Genomic DNA, 21309 nt, shown 5'->3' on the forward strand with positions numbered 1-21309 from the left:
GCTCCCCAGCCCAATAATCACAGCCCCTATCCCTTGCCTGACTGACCCTGCCTGCTCCATGCTAAGCCAACTGTTGACGATGTCAGCCCTGGTTGGGAGCCTCTGTTCCAACTGAGCACTCTTCCTGAAGCCCCTTCCCAGCCCTCAGCAGCCCTCAGCACCCCCCGCACGGTCCTGTGGGCCGGTCACACACAGCCGCAGCAGCAGGAAGCAGTGCCTCGCCTCCAGCCGGGGAACGCAGAGTGGCAACTTCACGACTTTTATTTGTGGTGCCTGTGCTTTGTCTCGAAAATACCTTCTCCCCCTGCCCCGGACGGTGGGCGGGTAGGGGGCCGCAAAAATAGAAGACATCCCTCCCTATTGCACGCGGACCCTATATACAGGCCCGCCGGGCCGAGGCCGGCGGGGCTCTTGGCACATTCTCGGATCCCTGTTCCGGAGCGGGAGGGGTGGTGAGGGTGACATCACACGTGAGGGGGGACCTCTGGGCGGCCACTCTGGTCCTGGTTCCTGGTCTCGGTGCTTGGTCCTCGGTCCCTTGCTGGTCCCGCCTTCTGCCCCAGTCCCTGCTCAGCGACATCCCCCCACCCTGGCTCGGCCTCCCGCCTCCATCCTGGCCTCTGAAGGCCCCCCCCCCCCCCTTGGCTCCTGGGCTCTCGGTACTCCCCTCCCAGCCTGGAGGGCCCGAGGGGAGGTTATGGCTTCGCGGAGACTCCCCCGGGAGCCCTGTCACTCGTGCTCACGCAGGGGAAGGGGTGCGTGTGGCAGAAGCAGCTATATAAATATGGGTGCAGGGGCGGGGCTCCTCCCAAGTCACTTGGAGAGTTTGCTGATGACGCGAATCAGGGCTGCGTTCTCATCCTTGAGCCGCTGGTTGTCAGCGCGGAGGTCGGACAGGGCCTGTGAGGTGGGAAGACGGGTCAGCCGGGTGGCCCTGGGCAGGCTGTACCCACGGCCCACCCTGGCTCTCTGCCCTCAGCTCCCTGCTAGCATTCACCTTCAGTTCCTCCTCCAGTTCGGCTGCCTTTCGCTCCAGGGCCCTGCGCTCCTGGAATAAATCGGGGAAAGTGAGGGCGGGGTGGGGAACTGGGGGTCACGTATGGCGGAGAGGGGCAAGGAAAGGGGAGAGGTCAACTCGGACCTCTTCCCCCAGACCGTAAGGGCTCCTAAGGCCGGGACACATCTCTAGTACCACCCTGGCCAGCCTTACTCACGAATCTCTCTAGCTCCAGAAGGGCAGGCCTCTCTGCAAAGCGCTCCTGCTTCTGGGGAGGACAGAAAAAGAGCGGGAGTCAGGGAAGCGGCCGCATGGCCACGGGCAGAAGGGGAGACCAGCAGAGGCGGGCAAAAGGCAGCTGGGACTCGCGGCGGGTCAACCAGCCCCGCACTACTCAGGCCCGGCCCAGCCCTTCCCAGCCCGGGCCCCGGCCCCGCCCCCAGCCCCCTCTGTGGCCCAGACTCCTCCGCCCAAGGGTCCCACCCGCCGTTCTGGGCCTCTCCGCCCTTGGTGCTCGGGCTGGGCCTCCCTCCCGGAGACCCGGAGCCGGCACCCGTACCCTCGACAACCCCCACGGCATCCAGGGCCCCGACTCCTCACCTGTGTGGCGCGTTCCAGCTCCACCTTGAGCTGCGCCAGCTGCAGGGTGGTCTCAGTCAGGGCCTCCCGAAGGCGCTCGTTCTCACTGCGCAGCTCGGCGTACAGCTGCGGGCCCAGGAAGGGCAAGGGGTCAGGCTCGCCGGCGGAGACGCGGCAGGCTTGCAGGGGCGGGGTGGGTGGCTAAGGCACAGGTGAGGCCGGAAGGGCGCAGGGTGCCCGGGTGAGTCAGGCAGAGCCCCTGGGCAGGGGGCGGCGGGGCAGGCATACAAAACCGACTGGTGAGGCTCTGGTAATGGTGGGGTCGCAAACCTTCCTGAAGCCTCCGTCCGGCTCGTCCGGTTCCGGCTCTGGTTCTGGGTTGAGGTCCCGCTGCCTGCGGGATGAGGGGTCGCCCTCGGGAGTGCTGGGGGTAGGGGTGGGGAGGCCGTCATGGGGTGCCCACGGCCCCACGACAGCCCAGACCCTGCTTCCCTGCCCCGTACCTGGATTCTGAGCTGCGGTCGGCCGGGGCCGGCTCCGCCTCCTCTCCCTGCAGGCGGAGGTGGGGTTCAGCGGGCAGCGGAGCTGTCCCCCACCCCCCCAGGCCCACCCACGGCCCACCGGGTGCCACCCCTCACCTCGGCAGGGCCTCTCCGCTCCTTGCCGACTCTGCGGGGCTCCCTGGCCGCCTGCGGTCCCTGCCCTTGCCCGTCTGGGGCCTCTGCTGGGGGAGGGGCAGGAATCAACCCAGTGCGGGGCGAGGGTCCCTGGGCCCGACCCCCAGGAAAACCGGACATGGGCCAGAAGGACGACCTCCCAGAGACCAGCCTCACCTCTCTGGGCAGGGCCATCAGTGCTCTCGACCCCAGGGACTCGGGGTCGCCGGGAAGGGTCCTGTGGGGAGGGGCGGGGGTCAGAGGACGAGGGCATCTCGTCCCACCCACTGACCGGTCACCTGACCCCTCTCACCAGGCTCTGCACGCTCGACTTCTCTGCCTCCGGGGCCTTTCCTGCGGCCTTCTCTGCTTCCTTCAGGTCCGTCAGGGTCACACCCTGGACGGGGAGAAAGCAGTCGGGGTGGGGGGGGGCCGCCCCTTCAGGATGGAGTCCAGACCCCCGGCCCCTCCTCCCTCAGACCCGGGGTCTGGCCCCTCCCACACCTGCGTGGACCTCCGAGACTGGCGCATGAGGCGAGAGCGCGCTTTCCGCTGAGACTCAGACTCCTCATCCCGCACTGGCATCTGGTAGGTCCTGAGTGAGGGGCCCGACTTCAGAGAGGGCTCCTCTGGACCCTGTCCTGTCCCATGGCCGACAGCCCCGGGGGGAGTCGAGTTCGGCCAGGGGACCCTGGGACAAGCTCCCCCGGGGCCACCCCGGGGTAACACAGGCTCCGGCACTCCTGGGTAACACAGGGGTCTCGCCTCACCTCCGGCGGTCCCGGGAGTCCGCTGGGGGCGCTGCGGAGGCTACGGGGACATTGGGCTTCACCGGGGACTCGGGCTCGGGGGTCCTGCGGGGAGGAGGGGAGTTAACCAAGGGAGGAAGAGGCCTGGAGATCTCAGACCTGTGTGAATTCCTTCAATCGGCAAGTATTACTCAAGCTCGCCTTGCGTGGCGGGCACCGACACATAGCAAGAAGCCAAAGAAACGAATTATCTCTGCCCCGTGAGTCAAATCTGAGCAGAAACGATGCAACAGGAACAATAACTACAAGAAGATCAGGGTCACACAATGTCAGGAGAATAAAGTACTCTGGGGGAAAACAAGCGAGGACCAGAGCCTGGAGGTGTGCCAGTCCGCACGCTGTGGGGGTGAGCACAGCGGGGGTGGTGGGCCTCCCAGAGAAGCTGACATTTAAACAGACCTGAGCAGGAGGAAGGAAGTCCTGTGGGTGTTAAGCGAGAGGCGCAGTGCAGGGCCTGAGTCAGAGAGGAGGGCGGGAGAGGGGGCAGGGGCCCCCAGGAAGCCAGAACACCGAGGCCATGGCGCTTTTACTTGCGGCACCAAAAGGGAAACTGAGGCCAGAAGTGGTGGGAGGCAGGGAGCGGACCCCAGAGAGCCCGGGTACAAGACAGGAACGCCGAACTCCCCCCACCCCGGAGGGGCTGTCCTGCCATACTCACGGGGAAGAGGGCTCCGGCACCTTCAGGGAGGGGGTAGGGGGGACTCTGGCAAGACGGGGCTCCCCGCCCTGCGGAGAGAGGAGAGAGGCGGCTACTCTCCCTGCTGGGCAGGGTCTGCTCCCCCCGCCTCCCCCCAACGCTCACCTGAGTGGATGTGCCCTCCAGCCGCGAGGAGGACGCGGAGCGCTGCAGCCCAGCCCCCGGGGCGCCTGCAGCCCCGCGCCGGTCCGCGGGCCCCAGGGCCCCGGAGCTGCCGGTCTTCTGGAGGCCAAAGCGCCTGGAGAAGGGGGTCTCCTCGGGGGTCTGGAGAAGAGAAAGGTCTCCGTTACCACAAAGGGGCTCTTCCCAAGAACTTCACGTGCTGCCCCAAGAAGGACCACAGCAAACTACCGCCGGGGACGGGAACCACCAGGGAAAGGCCACAGGAGCCCCAGAGGGCTCTGGGCCTGCGGTCTCCACCCTGCGGCCCTGACGACAGGCTCGGGGCAAGCCCGCCCCCACCCCCAGGCCGGCCCGCGGCCCCCACTCACCATGGGGCTCCCGGGGCTACAGGGCAGCGGGGAGGAGACCCCGTTGAGGGCTCTGCATTCTGCAGGGGGTGGCTCTGGGGGATGGAAGACGGAGACGTCAGAAGACGACCAGCCCCTCCTCCTCCTCAGACCCAGGGATCCAGGCCCCCCGCCCCTCACCTGAGGGGGCTTCTTCTCCCTCGTCCTCGTCCCGGATGGGGGTCCCCCCTGCCCCCCCGGGCCGGCGCTCCTTGGACAGGTCCTGGAGGGAGATCTTTTCGCGGCTGCTCAGACGGCACACGGAGCTCCTGGTGGAAAGGGAAGGGTACGTGCTGGCGCCCAAGCCCTGGGGGTCCTCCAGCCCACTTCCTGTGGGGCTCCACCCCCTACCTTCGGTGTTTGCTGCTGGAGGGCCCCTGGGGCTCCGGGCCCCGGCTCTGGGCAGCTTCCTTTTGGTTCCGAAGCTGCAAGAGGGGAAGAGGCTGCTGGGAGGCGGGCAGGACGGGCAGACCCTCCTGGGTCCCACACACAGCTGTGCTGGGGGGTGAACCGGGTGCTTTTGTGGACTCGTCTGCACGGCGCCCTGGGTCTCCAGTGAGTCGTCAGTACTCCTGGCGCCTCCAACTCCTGGGACTCCCGGCACACCCGCCTCCCCCGCGGCTCGGTCTCAGCCTGTTCCAGTTCCCACCGAGTCTTCACACTTGAGCCAGCCCCGCAACCCCGCCTCTCCTCTCAGCAAACCTCAAGTGCTGCAGGTCTCCCCGGACGCACCCAGGCTTCGGCTGTGCCCTCAGCACCCAGAGACCCTGCCTCACCCACTAACCCCCCGGGGCCCCGGGCCCCCGAGCCCCCTCACCTGCTCCTGCCTGGCTTTCAAGGCCCTTTGGGGTCTGCCCCTGTCCCCGCCCCCCCTACCACCCGATTCCTCCCCCAGCCTCCGCTCAACACGTGCGTGCCCCGCCCCTCCAGTCCACCAAGCCAGAAACACCACCTTCTCCCTCAATGTCGCCGCGGTCAAGCTTTAAACAGGGATCTGACCCAGGAGGCCTCAGATGATTCCTGCTACCTCAGAGCGCTAACTATGAGACGGGCGGGGTTCTGAATGCTTTTGGTCAGTAATATATACTCCGCTCATTGCACATGTGTTCCATGTAACAGCACGCGTAACTCATGAAGTGCACGTGCTGTTTAGTACTCTCCCCATCTTCCTGAGGCCAGGAGAGGCTACCGGACTGGTCTGAGCTCACATAGCAGGGCAGAGGCGGGATTCAGATCCCAAGTCCACGCCGTTCGTCCCTTCCTTCTGAGTTTTTCTAGCGACAAGGCCTGGCCCAGCACTGGTGCGGGGGCATCCCAGGGGTGACCAGCCCCATCAGCATCCCGAGGTGCTCAGCAGTGCCGCTAATCACAGCTCCCCGCTGGGCCCCGTCACTGGCCGGGGAAGGAAGGCTCCCTAGGTTCGCGGAGGCCCCGGGTCCCAGCTGCGGATGGAGACTTACGTCCTCCTGCTTCCGGGCCAGCTCCTCCAGCAGGCTCAGCACCTCCTCGTCCGCCAGGTCACAAGGACGCTGCCCCTGGTGGGCAGGGGTTAGGGCAGGTGAGGAGGCAGAAGTGGGGGCCCTCCCGCCTCACGGCCCCGGGAGCCAGGCCAGGCCCTCACCGCGTGGGTCAGCGAGTCCATGCCCCCGCCGTGCTCCGCCAGCAGGCGGCAGGCATCCTCCACGCCCCAGTGGGCTGCGGCGTGCAGGGGCGTCCAGCCGTCGCCATCGCGCAGCTCTGGGTCGTAGCCAGCCTGGAGGAGCAGCCTGAGGGCCGGGGAGGGCTGGGGTCAAGGGGCGAGACAGGGGCTCGGGGCCAGGGGCCAAGGTCAGAAGCAGCAGTGACAGGGCTGAAAACAGGCCTGGGCCCCGAAGCGCCCCTCCCCAAAGAGACCCCTCTGCCACGGGCTCTGACACCTCGCCAGCCTAGCAGTGGCCTCCGGGACCCTGTTCCCTGAACCTGCAGGGCTCGACTCCTGACATCTCCCCTGTGATGGGACAGCCCCAGCGGAGGTGGAGGAGGGGGCTCCCCAGTGCCCAAGCGCAGAGAAAGGCTGAGACCCCCCAGGAGGGGCGACGTGGGGGCAGCAGGGTTCCAGGAGCCCACTGGCTCAGAGCAGTGGTTCTCAACCAGGACGACGCTGCCGCCAGGGGGCGTCTGGAGACGTTTCTGGCCATCACAACGTAGGGGTGGTGCCGGGGGCACCAGTGGGTAGGCTGCCCTGAAACCTCCCACAGCGCAGAGGACTGCCCCCTAGCAAGGAGCAATCAGGACCAAACGCCACAGTGCCAAGACGGAACCCTGGCTTAGAGGGTTCTTTCCCGGGAGATCATCACCACTGGATGTGGAATCTCTCTCATAGCTAGGAATGGCCAGCTGAGTAGGGTCTGACAAATGGGGATGTCAGCACTAAGTGTGTATATCACTTCTGGATTGCTCTCTTAAAGAAATGGACATTTGCTCCTTTTGCCCTCCTCCTCCTTCCTGCTGGCTGCCTGGGACGCAGATGCAATGGCAGGAGCTGAAGCAGCCACCTGAGACTCAGGAGCGGAAGTCACAGGCAGAAGAGGGCACAGCCTCCAGGGCTGGCCACGTCACCACATCTGCCCATTCAGTGTTCCATCCTCCTTGCCACAGCAATCAGCCCTGGGATGAACAGGTGTGCAGAGTACAGGACCCAGGACTTTCACTGGAACTACAGAGGACGGGGCACTCTAACTCCAAATTAGAGGAGACAGCCAGGAAATGAGCCCCAAGCTATCAGGGGTCATCTTAAGTTCCTCACTGGAAAACATTCCCTTCTTTCCCAGTCATTCCGTGCAGCCTGCGGAATCTCAGTTCCCTGAGCAGAGACTGAACTCAGGCCAAAGCAGTGAAAGTCCAGAACCCTAACCACTAGGCAACCAGAGCTCCCTTGGAAAACCTTCCTAAAACTTCATTAACACAGAGGTGGGCAGAGACGGAGGGATTCGCCGGAACTGCACTGTCACACTAAATATAAAGAGGACATAAAGAGAGGGCAGGGGTGCCTGATAAGAAGCAGAAGCAGCTTCTCTGACAGGAAGGGGTGAGGTCAGAAATGGGACAAGAGCGAGGTGGGGATGAGAGAAAGGGAGTGCACATGACAACAACTTAAAATATGCATGCACCAAATAACCTGGCCTTGAAATATGTAACACTAAAACTGACACAAAGACAGGGAGAAACAGGAAAGACCCACCGTGGTAGTGAGACGTTTGACCACATTTTATCACATTCTCTCACAGCAAAAAAAAAAAAAAAAAAAGAATCACTAGGGATACAGAAGATTTAAACGGCATGAGTACAAAGTTGACCTATTAACCTATATACAGCGCTGTCCTTGGCAACACACTTCTTTCCTGGCCAACACTAACGAGGGTATGAAGCAAACCTCGACGGATCTCAGAAATCAGGGCTCACAGAGAACCTGCTCTTGGATCACAGCGAGATTAAGCTGGCAAATGAGCACAGGCAGACTTTGGAGGTATGGAGGGTTCGGTCCCAGACAGCCAGCTGGCTTTACTGCAATACAGCGAGTCACGCGAACCGTTCTGGTTTGCCAGTGCATGTAAAACTTAAGTCTATTAAGTGCAATAGCATTATGATGTCTGAAATAAAACCCAATGTATGTATCTTAAAAAAATATTTTGCTAAAAAATGTTCACCGTCATCTGACAATGCAGGGCTGCCACAAATCTTCAATTTGTTAAAAAAGAAAATACTACTGGCGAAGTGCAATACGACAAGGCACGGCTCTAATGAAACCGTGACTAGAAAACCCTGTGTACTTGTAAATTAATGACATGTTTCAAAATGATCTCTGGGTCAAAGGAGATTACAAGCTGGAAATTGTCTTAAACTGAAGGGCTGTACTTGGAGGGAAACGCATGTCCTTAGTGCATAATTAGAAAGGGGCGGGAACAGACAAAACCCTCAGGAAGGCGTAAGACGGAGGGCAGGGGAGGAGGCCCGGCTCACCTCATCACTTCAATGTAACCCTTGGCGGCGGCCACGTGCAGGGCGGAGGCGCCCGTGCGGGGGTGCCGCGCCTCGGGCATGGCGCCCCCGTTCAGCCAGCACCTGGTGTCGTGAAGCAGCAGTTCCTCCTCCGCCCGTTTGGCTGCCTCCACATCCACACCTGGGAGGACCAGAAGCGGTAAGAGGTGGGGCACCCCCCGAGAGACCCAGGGCGGCACCTGGCCTGTGTGTGCTCCTCGGGGGCTCAGGGGAGCCGGGGCCAGCTCTGTCACTTCCCAAACAGACAGCCGTGGGTTCCACTGAGGGTCCCTGCTGGGGGCTGGGGGGAATCTTGGGTCTCACCTTCCCTTTCACTACTGATATAGGCCTTAACCCGGCATCTTCCTGTGTGTTGTCACGTTTGTCGCTCACGAGAGGATAAACCAAGCAGAAGCCACTGAGGATGCCCCTATCGCTGGGGCGATGGCACCTTCTCACCAGCCGCCCCTGCGCCAACTGGGGAGGGGCCAGCAGGCTTCCTCTCTCATCGGTTTCAGGAGAAGTGCTCTGAACTCACCGACGTGAGGGCAAGTGGAAGCTTTACATGAAACAAAAGTCGATTCTGGATCAAGTACAGGCAGCCCCGTTAAGGGTGGAACAGTCCCTTCCGACCGTCACTGAGAATGTGTGGTTTGCCCGTTAAGAGCTGCCAAGATGGCAGTCAGGAACGCGCGTTTCCCCGAGGGGCTGCGTGCTCTCTCCTGGGAGCTTCGTTCCTGTCCGCTATTTTTCCCACTGCAGAACTGCTCACCTGCCCACGTGCGGCCCGGGGCGGAGCCATCCGGCGTGGTCGGCAGCCACAGAGCAGCTGCGGAGCCAGGCTGCAGACGGCCGACACGCCGGATCTCCAAGCGTAGAAAGAACGTGCCGCGCAGCAGCTCGGGAACAGTTCTTTACACTGCTCGCTCGCAGAAATGACAACGCCTTGGACGGGCAGATTAAGTAAACCATGTTCCTAAAATGGACCTCACCTGTTTCTATTTTTAGAGCGCCTTCTTGGAAATCCTTGATTAGCATGTGGCTGCCTCTAGCTTCCCCCTGGACAGCACGGGCGGAGAAGCGCGCGCTCGCCGCTAGGCTCACAGCAGTACCGGGGGCCCCGGAGGTAACCGCCTTCACGAATCTGTTTTCAGGAGCAGGAAGCTGGGCACACCCTTACTAGGAGGTTGTAAACCTTGCCCCAGGCTATGCTGGGGCCCCGGTCCGTCCATGTCTGGCAGCTGGGCGCTGGGAATGAACTCCACTGGGATCACCTCAGGGTGACCTGGCTAGCAAGGACTCCCGGAGGCACTATTCCAGGAACGTCTGGCTAATGAGGGCCCACCCGCAGGCCAAAAGTGCCCAGGCCTCAGAGACCCGCCCCTCCCGCCCCTCCTTAAAGGCAATCACCTAGGTTCACTCCTATTATAGACAAGGGCAAGGAAGGGCGCAGTTTGCGGACCTTTTTCTGCAACCACACTTAAGAGTCCTGCCTGTTCAAACGCATCCTTCTGCAGTTTTGTTTTTTGCGGAGATTTGCCGTGTTTCCTAACAGAACTCCTGATGGAGGGTGGCAAACCAGCGCCTGTGCAGGCAGGCAAGCTGGTCGGTTCACACAGATTTATCTACTCCACCAAACGTGTGATTCAGTGGCTTTTAGGACATTCACCATGTGCAGCCATCAACCCTATCTATCTGTACCTGAACCTTCTCATCACCCCAAACGGAAACCTCTTACCCCATCACGCAGTCCCTCCCCATAGCCTGAAAACCACTAATCCACTTCCTGACACTGTGGATTTGCCTCATCTGGACAGACCCTATGTTTGTAAATAAAGTTTTAATGGCTAACCACCCTTATGGCAGAACGTGAAGAAGAACTAAAGAGCCTCTTGATTAAAGTGAAAGAAGAGAGTGAAGTTGGCTTAAAGCTCAACATTCAGAAAATCAAGATCATGGCATCTGGTCCCATCACTTCATGGCAAATAGATGGGGAAACAGTGGAAACAGTGTCAGACTATTTTTCTGGGCTCCAAAATCACTGCAGATAGTGATTGCAGCCATGAAATTAAAAGACGCTTACTCCGTAGAAGGAAAGTTATGACCAACCTAGACAGCATATTAAAAAGCAGAGACATTGTTTTGTCAAAAAGGTCCATCTGGTCAAGGCTATGGTTTACTCAGTAGTCATGCATGGATGTGAGAGTTGGACTATAAAGAAAGCTGAGTGCCAAAGAATTGATGCTTTTGAACTGTGGTGTTGGAGAAGACTCGAGAGTCCCTTGGACTGCAAGGAGATCCAACCAGTCCATCCTAAAGGAGATCAGTCCTGGGTGTTCATTGGAAGGACTGATGTTGAAGCTGAAACTCCATACTTTGCCCACCTGATGTGAAGAGCTGACTCACTGGAAAAGACCCTGATGCTGGGAGGGATTGGGGGCAGGAGGAGAAGGGGACGACAGGATGAGATGGTTGGATGGCATCACCGACTCAATGGACATGAGTCTGAGTAAACTCCGGGAGTTGGTGATGGACAGGGAGGCCTGATGAGCTGCAGTCCATGGGTCGCAAAGTCGGACACGACTGAGCAACTGAACTGAACTGCTTATTCTGAACTCTTCTGCATATGCCCCCCTGTTTTCCCCACCACAGGTCACTCATCTACAGATTACTGATTGATGCCTTCCAGATTTGGTGTTGGCCCACCCTCACCCTCTCAACTGAACAAGGAGCTCCCTCAGAATACATCCATCTGAATGCAGAGTTCCAAAGAATAGCAAGGAGCGGTAAGAAAGTCTTCCTAAGTAATCAATGCAAAGAAAGAGAGGAAAACAACAGAATGGGAAAGACTAGAGATCTCTTCAAGAAAATTAGAGACACCAAGGGAACGTTTCATGCAAAGATGGACACAATGAAGGACAGAAATGGTATGGACCTAACAGAAGCAGAAGATATTAAGAAGAGGTGGCAAGAATACACAGAACTGTACAAAAAGATCTTCATTACCCAAATGACCACGATGTGTGATAACTCACCTAGAGTCAGACATCCTGGAATGTGAAGTCAAGTGGGCCTTAGGAAGTATCACTACGAACAAAGCTAGTGGAGGTGATGGGATTCCAGTTGAGCTATTTCAAGTCCTAAATGATGATGCTGTGAAAGTGCTGCACTAAATATGCCAGCAAATTTGGAAAACTCAGCAGTGGCCACAGGACTGGAAAACGTCAGTTTTCATTCTAATCGTAAAGAAGGGCAATGCCAAATAATGTTCAAACTACTGCACAATTGCATTTATCTCACACACTAGCAAAGTAATGCTCAAAATTCTCCAAGCGAGCCTTCAACAGTACGTGAACTGAGAACTTCCGGATGCTCACGCTAAGGCAGAGGAAGCAGAGATCAAATTGCCAACAACCGCTGGCTCATAGAAAAACCAAGAGAGCTCCAGAAAAACATCTACTTCTGCTTTACTGACTGTGCCAAAGCCTTTGACTGTGTGGAAAGGCTTTTCACAATAAACTGGAAAATTCTGAAAGAGATGGGAATACCAGACCACGTGACCTGCCTCTTGAGAAATCTGAATGCAGGTTAAGAAGCAACAGTTAGAACTGGACATGGAACAACAGACTGGTTCCAAATTGGGAAAGGAGTACGTCAAGGCTGTATAGTGTCACCCTGCTTATTTAACTTACATGCAGAGTACATCATGAGATGCTGGGCTGGAGGAAGCACAAGCTGGAATCAAGATTCCTGGGAGAAATATCAATAGCCTCAGATATACAGATGACACCACCCTTATGGCAGAAAACAAAGAGGAACTAAAGAGCCTCTTGATGAAAGTGAAAAAGGAGAGTGAAAAAGTTGGCTTAAAGCTCAACATTCAGAAAACTAAGATCATGGCATCCAGTCCCATCACTTCATGGCAAATAAGTGGGGAAACAGTGGAAAGAGTGACTATTTTTTGGGGCTCCAAAATCACTGCAGATGGTGACTGCAGCCATGAAATTAAAAGACACTTACTCCTTGGAAGGAAAGTTAGGACCAACCTAGACAGCATATTAAAAATCAGACATTACTTTGCCAACAAAGGTCTGTCTAGTCAAAGCTATGGTTTTTCCAGTGGTCACGTATGGATGTTGAGAGTTGGACCATAAAGCTGAGCACTGAAGAATTGATGCTTTTGAACTGTGGTGTTGGAGAAGACTCTTGAGAGTCCCTTGGATTGCAAGGAGATCCAACCAGTGCATCCTAAAGGAGGTCAGTCCTGGGTGTTCATTGGAAGGACCGATGTAGCTGAAACTCGAATACTCTGACCACCTGATGCGATAAAAAAAGAACTGACTCATTTGAAAAGACCCTGATGCTGGGAAAGATTGAAGGCAGGAAGAGATGGGGGCAACAGAGGATGAGGTGGTTGGATGGCGTCACCGAGTCAATGGACGTGAGTCTGAGCAAGCTCTGGAGGTGGTGATGGACAGGGAAGCCTGGCGTGCTGCAGTCCATGGGGTGGCAAAGGTTTGGACAGGACTGAGGGACTGAACTGACAGCCTCTCAACACTGTGAAGCTCGAGGGGGAGGGCGCCATCGGGTGACCTAGGAGTGGAACTGCTGGAGCCCGGGGAGTACGGATCTCCGGCTACAGGCCATGCTGTCTGTCCAGCTGCTCACACGGAGGCTGGAATCACCCGCGTGCCTGCCAGCCAGAGAAGAGAGTGTCGTGGCTGGGCCTCGCCAGGACTGACACTGCCTGTCAAAGCTACCTGCCTCTGAGAGTAAGAGGCCTGCATCCCTGTCCTGATGTTGGGATTCCATCCAGTGCAGTTCCAAGTCCCTGAGGGTCTGACCGTGGCCGTTCTGAGCAAAGTGGCCAGAGGGCCCGGGGCTCGGGTCGGCCCCTGCGGCCCAGGCTGAGAGCGCCGTGTCTGCGGAGGAGCTGCCAGCATCCATTCCCCCTTCCTGCTTGTCCTCACCCCTGCTCTCACCCGACACAGCTCCAACATGAGGAGCCCACAGCCTGGCTCCACGGGCAGTCGCATCACCAGACCTGAGGGTCCTCCCTGCCACCACGACTCTCTCAGGGCACGCTGTGACCAGGGTGGCCCTGAGGGCAGAGGGCTGGGGCTGGGGCTGCTGAGAAGTCTAGTTCTAGTTCCGCCAGGGTGCCAGCCTGCACCGCTAGGAGCCACGCCAGGTGCCTCGCCAAGAGAACGAGCCTAGGAATGAAACCAACACAGCTCAGCAGAGAGATGAGAGGAAGGCTTTCGACTGTGTCTGCGCCCCTGGATCCAGCCATGCCTGATGTCCACATAACACCCCGACTTCAGTTACAGAGGCCCATGAATTGTCTTTAAACTGTGGGAAAGCACAGATTCTGCCCACCACAGTCCACAGAGGCCTCACGCCAAGGCAGGCACCGTGGAGCCACATCACCAAGGCCTCCGGATTTCAGAGGCAGCTGCGCCCCACCCCCAGCAGTGCAGCAGAGGGTCTTTGTGCCTGGTCGGTCTCCTGGTCAGTCCTACAGGCTAACCCCTGACTTCGGCCCACAGAGGGGCACAGCGGGTCACCGTGAGAAAGCGATGAGAGCGCTGGGCGATTCCAGCAGGAACACATGGAGGCCACAGAGACGACCCAGCCCCGGTGTCCTCCAAGCATCGCCCTGCAGGCTGCTTTTTAACAGAGAGGAAGACACCTCCACGGCAGAGTCACCTGGGCGACCCCCTCTGGATGAAGCTCAAGGTTAACATCACCAATCACAGGGCGGACGGAGTTCGTCTCCCAGCAGAACTAGCTGACAAGTTCCTGCCCAACCTGCAGAACTGAGAGAGCAGTCGGGTCCAGGCTGAGGGGCCATGTAAACAGCGGAGGGGTGAAGGCTGGTCCGGTGCTGCCGGCGGGGCCAGGGGCGGGAAACCGGTCCAGTTCCACCCCTGTGGAGACGGAGGGCGCAAAAGCAACCACGCCAAGAAACTGGAAACCTTGAGTCCACGCTTCAGGATTCCACTTAGGCCAAACGGGCAAACCCTACACGAAGCCAATGGGTGGCCCCCAGGGCTGAGGGGAGGTCAGGGGTCACAGCCCGGGGCTCGGGGTTTCTTCTGGGCTGATCAGAATCATCTAAGCTCAACGTGCTCACGGACACACAAGCTTTAATGTGAATACGCTAAAAAGACGAAACAGAAAAGACGAGCCCGCACGTGTCTAAATGTGAAGGAAGCGGACACGCGGACAACTGTATCCACACGAAGCTGCTGAAAGCCCTGGTGAGCCTCAGCGGAGGTTGCCCTCATCAGACTGCTAGTGAAACCCGGCTCCGTGTGTGAAGTTGTCCAGATGAAAACACGGAGAAGCGGAGCCAGGAAAAGCCCGGGTCTGTCTCTGCTTTGCTCCCTGCCTGCATCTGAAGCAAACCAGGGCTCTGGACCACAGCTCGCCCGCCAGCACCTCCGCGGGACTCCCGCGGCCACTGGCACCGCACCTGCCCAGGGCGGGGCCTCGTCCCTCCCAACCCAAACCAGGCTGGGAGTCTGCGCAGCACCTCGGACGCCAGGCCGCTCTTCACCAGCCTCCCTGCATCTCCTGCGTGGCCCTCCAGAGCCCCCAGCCCACCCGCACACCTCCTCACAGATGCGGTGCGGCCACCAGACCCGCCCAGAGGACCAGTCACCCGGAAGCACACTGCTGACATAGGGCTCCCGCAAGAGGCGGGGCAAGGCTGCCCGCTGTCTCCCACCCGTGGACCCCCCGGCCCTGCACCGCGGGTCAGCCGACGAGTCCTCCCCTCGGCATAGCCATCGGCGACTGTGAGAGCGGGCGGGGAAGGTGGGCACCTGCTAGAAGTCACACACGCTCCCCCTAGAAGACAGCCTGGCCAGGCACGGCGTTCAGGGGGTCCTGGGCCCCCTATTAAGGACCCTGGGGCGCAGTGATCGCGAGTACAGCAGACCAGACTCCCAGAAGACTCCGCATTTCCACACCCGCCCCCCACCCCCCAGCATAACTCCTGAGAAGACGCGCCATCACCCAGAACACGCCCCAAACTGAGTTTCCTCAGTCACCCTGAGGATGAGCCGAACCCTGCCTCAGTTACTGCTTCTCGGGTCCTCAGCGACGGAGGCCCCCCACCCCGCCCCAGGCCCACCTCGGCGGGCGATCTCCGCCTTCAGCAGTGCCTCCATGGCATCAGACTCGGCCAGGTCCAGAGGCAGATCCCCGTCGCTGTTGACGGCAGCGATGTTGGCCCCGTGGCTCAGGAGGTGCCTGGGGAGGTGGGGGCGGGCCGCGGTCAGGACGGAGGGGTCCGGGCCCCACGCCCAGCGGGCCCGCCCGCCCTCCCCGCCTCACCTGGCGATGTCCAGGTAACCGCAGGAGGCGGCCACGTGCAGCGGCGTCCAGCCCTCGTTGTCGGCCTGGTTCACCGTGGCTCCCTGCTCCACCAGGAAGCGCACCACCTCCAAGTTCTCGTCGATGCAGGCCTGGGGGTGGGGCAGGGCAAGGGCTCACCCTCCCCACTCCGGAGACCTACCCGCGTGCCTGGCAGGGCAGGACTCCCACCGGGGGCCTCGAGGGGGACCCAGGGCCAATCGGGCAAGGCTCTGGAAGAAGACCTCTGGGGCCCCTCCAGCCACCCAGATGTTTAAGACACCCCAGCCCCCAGCCCTGCACACCCTGGCTTCCCAGCGGCCACGCCAGCCAGGCCTCTGGGGCTCACTGGGGACCGTGAAAGGAGGAGCTGGCCAGAGAGGAAAGGACAGGGATCCCCAACCAGGCCTGTTCACAAGATGCACCCCAGTCACCACGGAGGACAGGCCTCCAGAGCTGAACCCAAGGGAAGAGACCCAGGCTCTCCTCCTCAGACCCAGCAGACTCTCCAGGAGAACTGAACACAGCCCTGCCATGTACCTCGCGGGGAGACAGCCGGACCCTGGGGCCCAAGGCCGTGTGGGGCTGGTAGGGTCGCCAGGTCCCTGCGAACCTGGGACGGGGAGTGGGGCGGTGGTGAGGGTCCCGGGCAGGACCCTAACACTGGGAGAGACGTGCGCCCAGGCCTGGCGCCCCCAGAGAGGCACAGGGCGCTCCATCGCCGGGCGTCCACGGGCACCGTCCCCACTCCGAGGGCTGTCAGGGTCCTCTCTGATGGGGAGGAGATCCCAGCGCCGGGAGACAAAAGCCCTTGCGCAAGCCGGGGCACCGAGTCAGGGCCAGAGAAAGGGTTTCGTCCGGGACGGGTGCGAACGCGGGGCGGGCACTGGGCCTGCGCGGGGCTGAGGGACGGGAGTGGACCCGGCCTCCCGGGTCCTCGGGGGAGATCAGCCTCCGACTCCCGCACCTCTCCACGGCCGGCCGCCTGGAGCAGGGGGAGGAAGCTACGAGGGCCAAGAGCATGAAGTCATGGAAACTCAGGCTGCGAAAGGGGGGCCACGCGTGCCCTGGGAACGGGATGAACTCTGGGCGCCGTTTATTTCCACCGGTTGCCATGGTGATGAGAGGGGGGGCAAGGAGGGAGACGGGCCTTTCCCTTTCAAGGACCTGGCCGGGCACAGGCATCCGTGTGAAAGATGCCTGCGGCCTGGGCACCAGGGGCCAAGAATCCAGGCCCCGCCCCTCCTCCTCAGATCCAGGGGTCCAGGCCCCCAGGCCCTCCCAGCTCAGACCCAGGGATCCAGGCCCCCCAGCCCCTCCCCCCTCAGACCCGGGGGTCCAGGCCCCCAGCCCCTCCCCCCTCAGACCCGGGGGCCTAGACTCTCCGACCCCCTCCCTATTTACATCTAAGAATCCTGGCTCACAGTCCTTCCTATCCCAGACCCCAGTCACTAAGTAGAAGGTAATCGGGGGACGAGGCAGCCTATCCCGGCCTTGTCACCTTGTCAAGGGGTAAGGGCTGGGATGTGAGAGCTTCTGTGGTCATAGCCAGAGCAGGGAGCCGACGCCAGGGAACCTGCTCCAGGGGGAACAGAAACCACAGCTGCCGGACTCGCCCAGACAACATGAGTGACTGTCCCGTGTGCCTGTCTGGGGGTTTCCTGGGACCTGGGACTTTCGGAGCTAAAACGAGGCCAGTCTTGGGCAAACTGGCACAAGCTGGTCAGCAAACACCCAGTCCTGACCCAAAGCCCCACTCCCCCACTTGCTGGGCAACCTGAAGCAGGGACTCCCCTCTCTGTACCCACCTCGGAGGGATGCCCTAATCCCCTCCAGGCCTCCCACAGAGCCCTGGCGAGTGAATTCATCTCGCCTATAGCAGGAGAGCGAGCGGGACTGGCGTGGCCTGGGACAGGCTGGGGAGCACGGCCCAGCCGGAAAGGTCCCAGGGAGCCGGGGCAGGGCCGGCAGTGCAGGAAGAGGGACCCTCTCCCAGAGAGCACTGGGGCCTCCGCAGGGCACGGGCCTGGGGGTGCAGGGGGCAGAGCGAGGGGAGGGACGGCACCTGGACCAGGGGCTGCAACCCCCAACTGGACGTGAGGCTCTTCCTGCAGGGTGTCCCTGCCGGCCCACTCACAGGCAAGAAGCCCGAGGCGCAGAGAAGAGTCACATTCCGAGAAGCCGAGATCAGAACTTAGGACTGGCCTACCTTCCTGAGCTGCGGCTCCTCCTGGGGACCTGGCACGTGGGTCCCTTCCGCCCTCCTCCCCAGCCCCCTGCTCCCTGCCCAGGTTTCCTTCCCTGGGTCCTCTCTGGGTCCCAAAGTAACCAAACCCTGCGAGCTCCGGCAGGGAAGCGAGGGCTGGGGGCTGGACCAATTCAAGGAGACTAGGAGGGAGACAGCCTCGGGGACGAGGGCTCTTCTGTGAACTGTGCCCGATGGCTGCACTGAAGGAGGGCGGGTGCGGTGAGGGGTGACAGGTTCCCGAACCAGAGGGAACTGTGGGACTGAGGCCTATGGTGGGCCTGATTCTGGAACACAAGAAGCCCGGAGGCAGCGATCAGAGCATCTGGAGAAGGCACTAGGGCCCAGGTTGTGGACAGAGAGGAGTAACCCGGCTCTGGATCTCTTGAGAAGGTGACAAGAAGGGGGCTGGGAGACAAGACACACTCTGTGGGAGGGAGGAGCTGCCCGGATCCACAGGAGGGGATCCGGGCAGAGAATGCAAGGTGACCAGAGAACAGAGAGGCAGCCCAAAGCCAGGAAGAGGTGGGTGCTTCGAGTCTGCCCAGAAAACAAAAAAAACGGGGGGTGATGATGCAGGCCTGGCCAAAGCAACAGGAGAGTGAGGGAGAAGGGAGGTTCCTGTAAGAGAAACACCCCTGAGAGGCCTTGCCCTAGGAGGCAAGAGGCGGCATAGCCCCAAAAGGAGAATGACGAGGGCATGAGGGTGAAGGGGGGGCAGGGGAGACGGCCTGAGCTGACCCTGGCAAAGGAAACACCCACTTCAGGACTACAGAGCTTCGAAGGCGGGGGCTCAGGAAAGAACACCCTGAGATAGCAACAGATGGCATGGGCCAGGGATGACAGAAGTGGCCCCAGGCAGAGGGGCGGGGCGGCAGGGAGAGCACAGGCAGGGAGGATGGAGATGCTATGCTGCTGGCGGGGCAGGGGGAGTGGTACCTGCCTGGATCCCCATCCAGGAACAGGGGGCACCGGTGGGGCTGCAGGGGGCACAGACTCAGGAAAGAGGGAGGCCCAGCATGAGATGACGGAGTCGAGGTGGCACCGGTGGCGGTCGCACGGGCGAGACTAGCAAAGAGCCCCCCAAGGTCGGGGAAGAGCACCGCGAAGTGACGAGACGGGGATGCACCGGGCTGAGGCCGGCAGCGACGGCTCGGGGCCAGAGAAAGGGCGGCTCAGAACGGCAAAGGCCAGGGTCAGTTCCAGCGGCTCAGGGTCGGGAGAGGGGAGCCCCAGGTGGGACGGAGGGAAAAGGGGGTCCACCGCGGACTACAGCGCATAGTAGGACCGCCGGGGTGACTCCGGACCGGCAAGGAAGGGGGCTCCGGGCGGCGCAGACCCGGGCGCTGACCTGGTGCAGGGCGCTGATGCCGTCGGCGTTCGTGGAGTCGAGCACTGCGCGGGCGGGCGGCGGGGCGGCGGGGTCCAGCTCTGCGCCCGGGTCGGGGTCGGCCGCGCGCAGCATCAGGCGCGCCTCGTCCAGGTCGCCGCCCGCGCAGGCCGCCAGAAACTCGGCGGCGCGCTCGAAGCGCACGGTGCGGGCGCGCCGCTCCCCGGGGCCCGGCTCGGCGCCCGCTCGCGCCCCCCACTGCCGCAGCTGCTCCCGCCGCCGCTCGCGGGCCGCTGCCGCCGCCGCCCCAGGGCCCGCCCCGGGGCCGTCCTCGCCCGACATCGCGCCGCCCGCCCGCCCGTGAGCGAACGAGCGAGCGAGCGAGCGCAGAGCGCCGAGCTCCGAGCAGCAGCCGCCGCCGCCCGCCCCCGGGCCGCCGGGATCTGCCGCCAGCCCCGCACCGCCCAAGGATCTACCGGCCCCCGCCCGACGCGCGACGTCACCACGCCGCCCCGGGACGCGTTGGGAAATGGAGTCCGCAGCCGGGAGAGGCCGTGGCAACAGCCTCAGGGAAGGCCGCGGGGAACTCTGGGAAGTGGAGTCCAGAAGCGGAAATCGGTCTCGACCACATTCCGGCCTCGATCTGCCCCGAGGCACACTGGGAAATTCGCGGCTCAGAGGTTTCAAAAGGAACTCTGATTGAGAAGATGCCCCTGGGAGTGCCGGGAAATGGAGTCTAAAGGCCGGAGATGTGACCCGCCCCCCCCCAGGGCATGCTGGGAAATGTAGTTCACAGTATGAAGGCGACCAACCGGGAAACTGACTCAATAGCCCCGGAGTCCTAAAAGATAGAACTAATTTTTCCATACACCTTACCGCTTTTCTCATACCATGTGATTTACTTATTTTGGCTTTGTCTTATCTCTTCAACTAGAAATAGGCCCCAGGAGAAGAGGGATTTTTGTCTTCTGTGTGCATCCCTGTTCCCATTACCAAGACCTAATAAAACGCGAACAGGAATAGTATTTTGAATGAGTGAATGAATGAATGGATTCCCTAGGTCATGAAAAACGCCAGGATACCATGGGAAATTGAGTCCACAACCCTTAGACCAAGAAAATCCCTGGGTGACCGCCCAGGGCACCTTGGGAAGTATAAAGTACGGTAACTAAGTTCACGGCAATCGGCCGCTAGGCACGCTGGGAAACGTAGTACTCGGGGCCACGACCCTAAAGGCACGGTTGGTCCAGAGCACCCCAAGTCCCTGATGGAATCCCTGGATTACATCAGGAAGGGAACCCAAGAGGCAGGGTCCGCAATGACAGCTCCTCAGAGACTTCACCTGCCCTGCCCGCTACTTGCTACCATCTTGGGTCGTGGAGCAGGCTGGGAAATGTAGTCCGGGCTGTGCATCCTCGCAAGCCATGCTGGGATTTGTAGTCCAAGGCGGGGACGTCTTTACGGACGTGGAGGGCGAGTTGACTCATATGTAACGTTATAAAGCACGGTGTGAGTCTCATCTTAAGTAGTCTGCACCTTAATCCTCACTGGGAAAGAAGCAAGCACTCCGAGTCCAGAGCAAAGAGCTATAAAAATCACAAAGCTACTGCTGCTGCTAAGTCGCTTCAGTACTGTCCGACTCTGTGCGACCCCATAGACAGCAGCCCACCGGGCTCCCCCGTCCCTGGGATTCCCCAGGCAAGAACACTAGAGTGGGTTGCCATATCCTTCTCCAATGCATGAAAGGGAAAGTGAAGTCGCTCAGTCGTGTCCAACTCTTAGCGACCCCATGGACTGCAGCCTACCAGGCTCCTCCGTCCGTCGGATTTTCCAGGCAAGAGTACTGGAGTGGGTTGCTGTTGCCTTCTCTGAAAATCACAAAGAATGGCTCTGAAATACAGAGGCAAGTGTTCTGTTTTCCAAGGGATGGCAGATCAGCTCTACCCACTCTAAAGCTCTTGGGCCTGTGCTAAGAAATAAACGACAGATCCCGTGAAACCTGGAGACCGCTGGGGTGGCCATGTCAGGCGAGTGTATGCTCCTGTTTTTGTCTCGTCACAACAAGGATTTGGAGTGACGGACATTAAAGCCCCCTCAGCGTGTTAACA

At 60.5% G+C, this 21309-nt stretch overlaps 1 protein-coding gene across 2 annotated transcripts; it reads right to left on the minus strand.

The window, feature by feature from the left end:
* Positions 1-243: 243 nt before the first annotated feature.
* Positions 244-19674, minus strand: PPP1R12C (protein phosphatase 1 regulatory subunit 12C). 2 transcript variants are annotated; one of them, XM_070450316.1, is made up of 22 exons: positions 19223-19674; positions 15609-15739; positions 15406-15524; positions 8247-8406; positions 5869-6013; positions 5708-5782; positions 4599-4672; positions 4389-4516; positions 4230-4303; positions 3844-4002; positions 3700-3767; positions 3003-3086; positions 2737-2827; positions 2546-2629; positions 2410-2470; positions 2215-2297; positions 2080-2126; positions 1907-2000; positions 1598-1702; positions 1215-1265; positions 998-1048; positions 244-900 (listed from the first exon to the last, which is right to left on the minus strand). In XM_070450316.1, the coding sequence occupies exons 1-22, from the start codon at positions 19541-19543 to the stop codon at positions 814-816; spliced, it is 2292 nt and encodes a 763-aa protein (XP_070306417.1). In that variant the 5' UTR covers positions 19544-19674; the 3' UTR covers positions 244-813. The 2 variants fall into 2 exon arrangements, with proteins under 2 accessions (XP_070306417.1, XP_020745235.2); XM_020889576.2 differs by having other exon boundaries at positions 2215-2300.
* Between the last annotated feature and the right edge of the window lie 1635 nt (positions 19675-21309).

The sequence above is a fragment of the Odocoileus virginianus genome, chromosome 20 (assembly GCF_023699985.2).
Source record: "Odocoileus virginianus isolate 20LAN1187 ecotype Illinois chromosome 20, Ovbor_1.2, whole genome shotgun sequence".
In the NCBI taxonomy this organism is placed as follows: domain Eukaryota; kingdom Metazoa; phylum Chordata; class Mammalia; order Artiodactyla; family Cervidae; genus Odocoileus; species Odocoileus virginianus.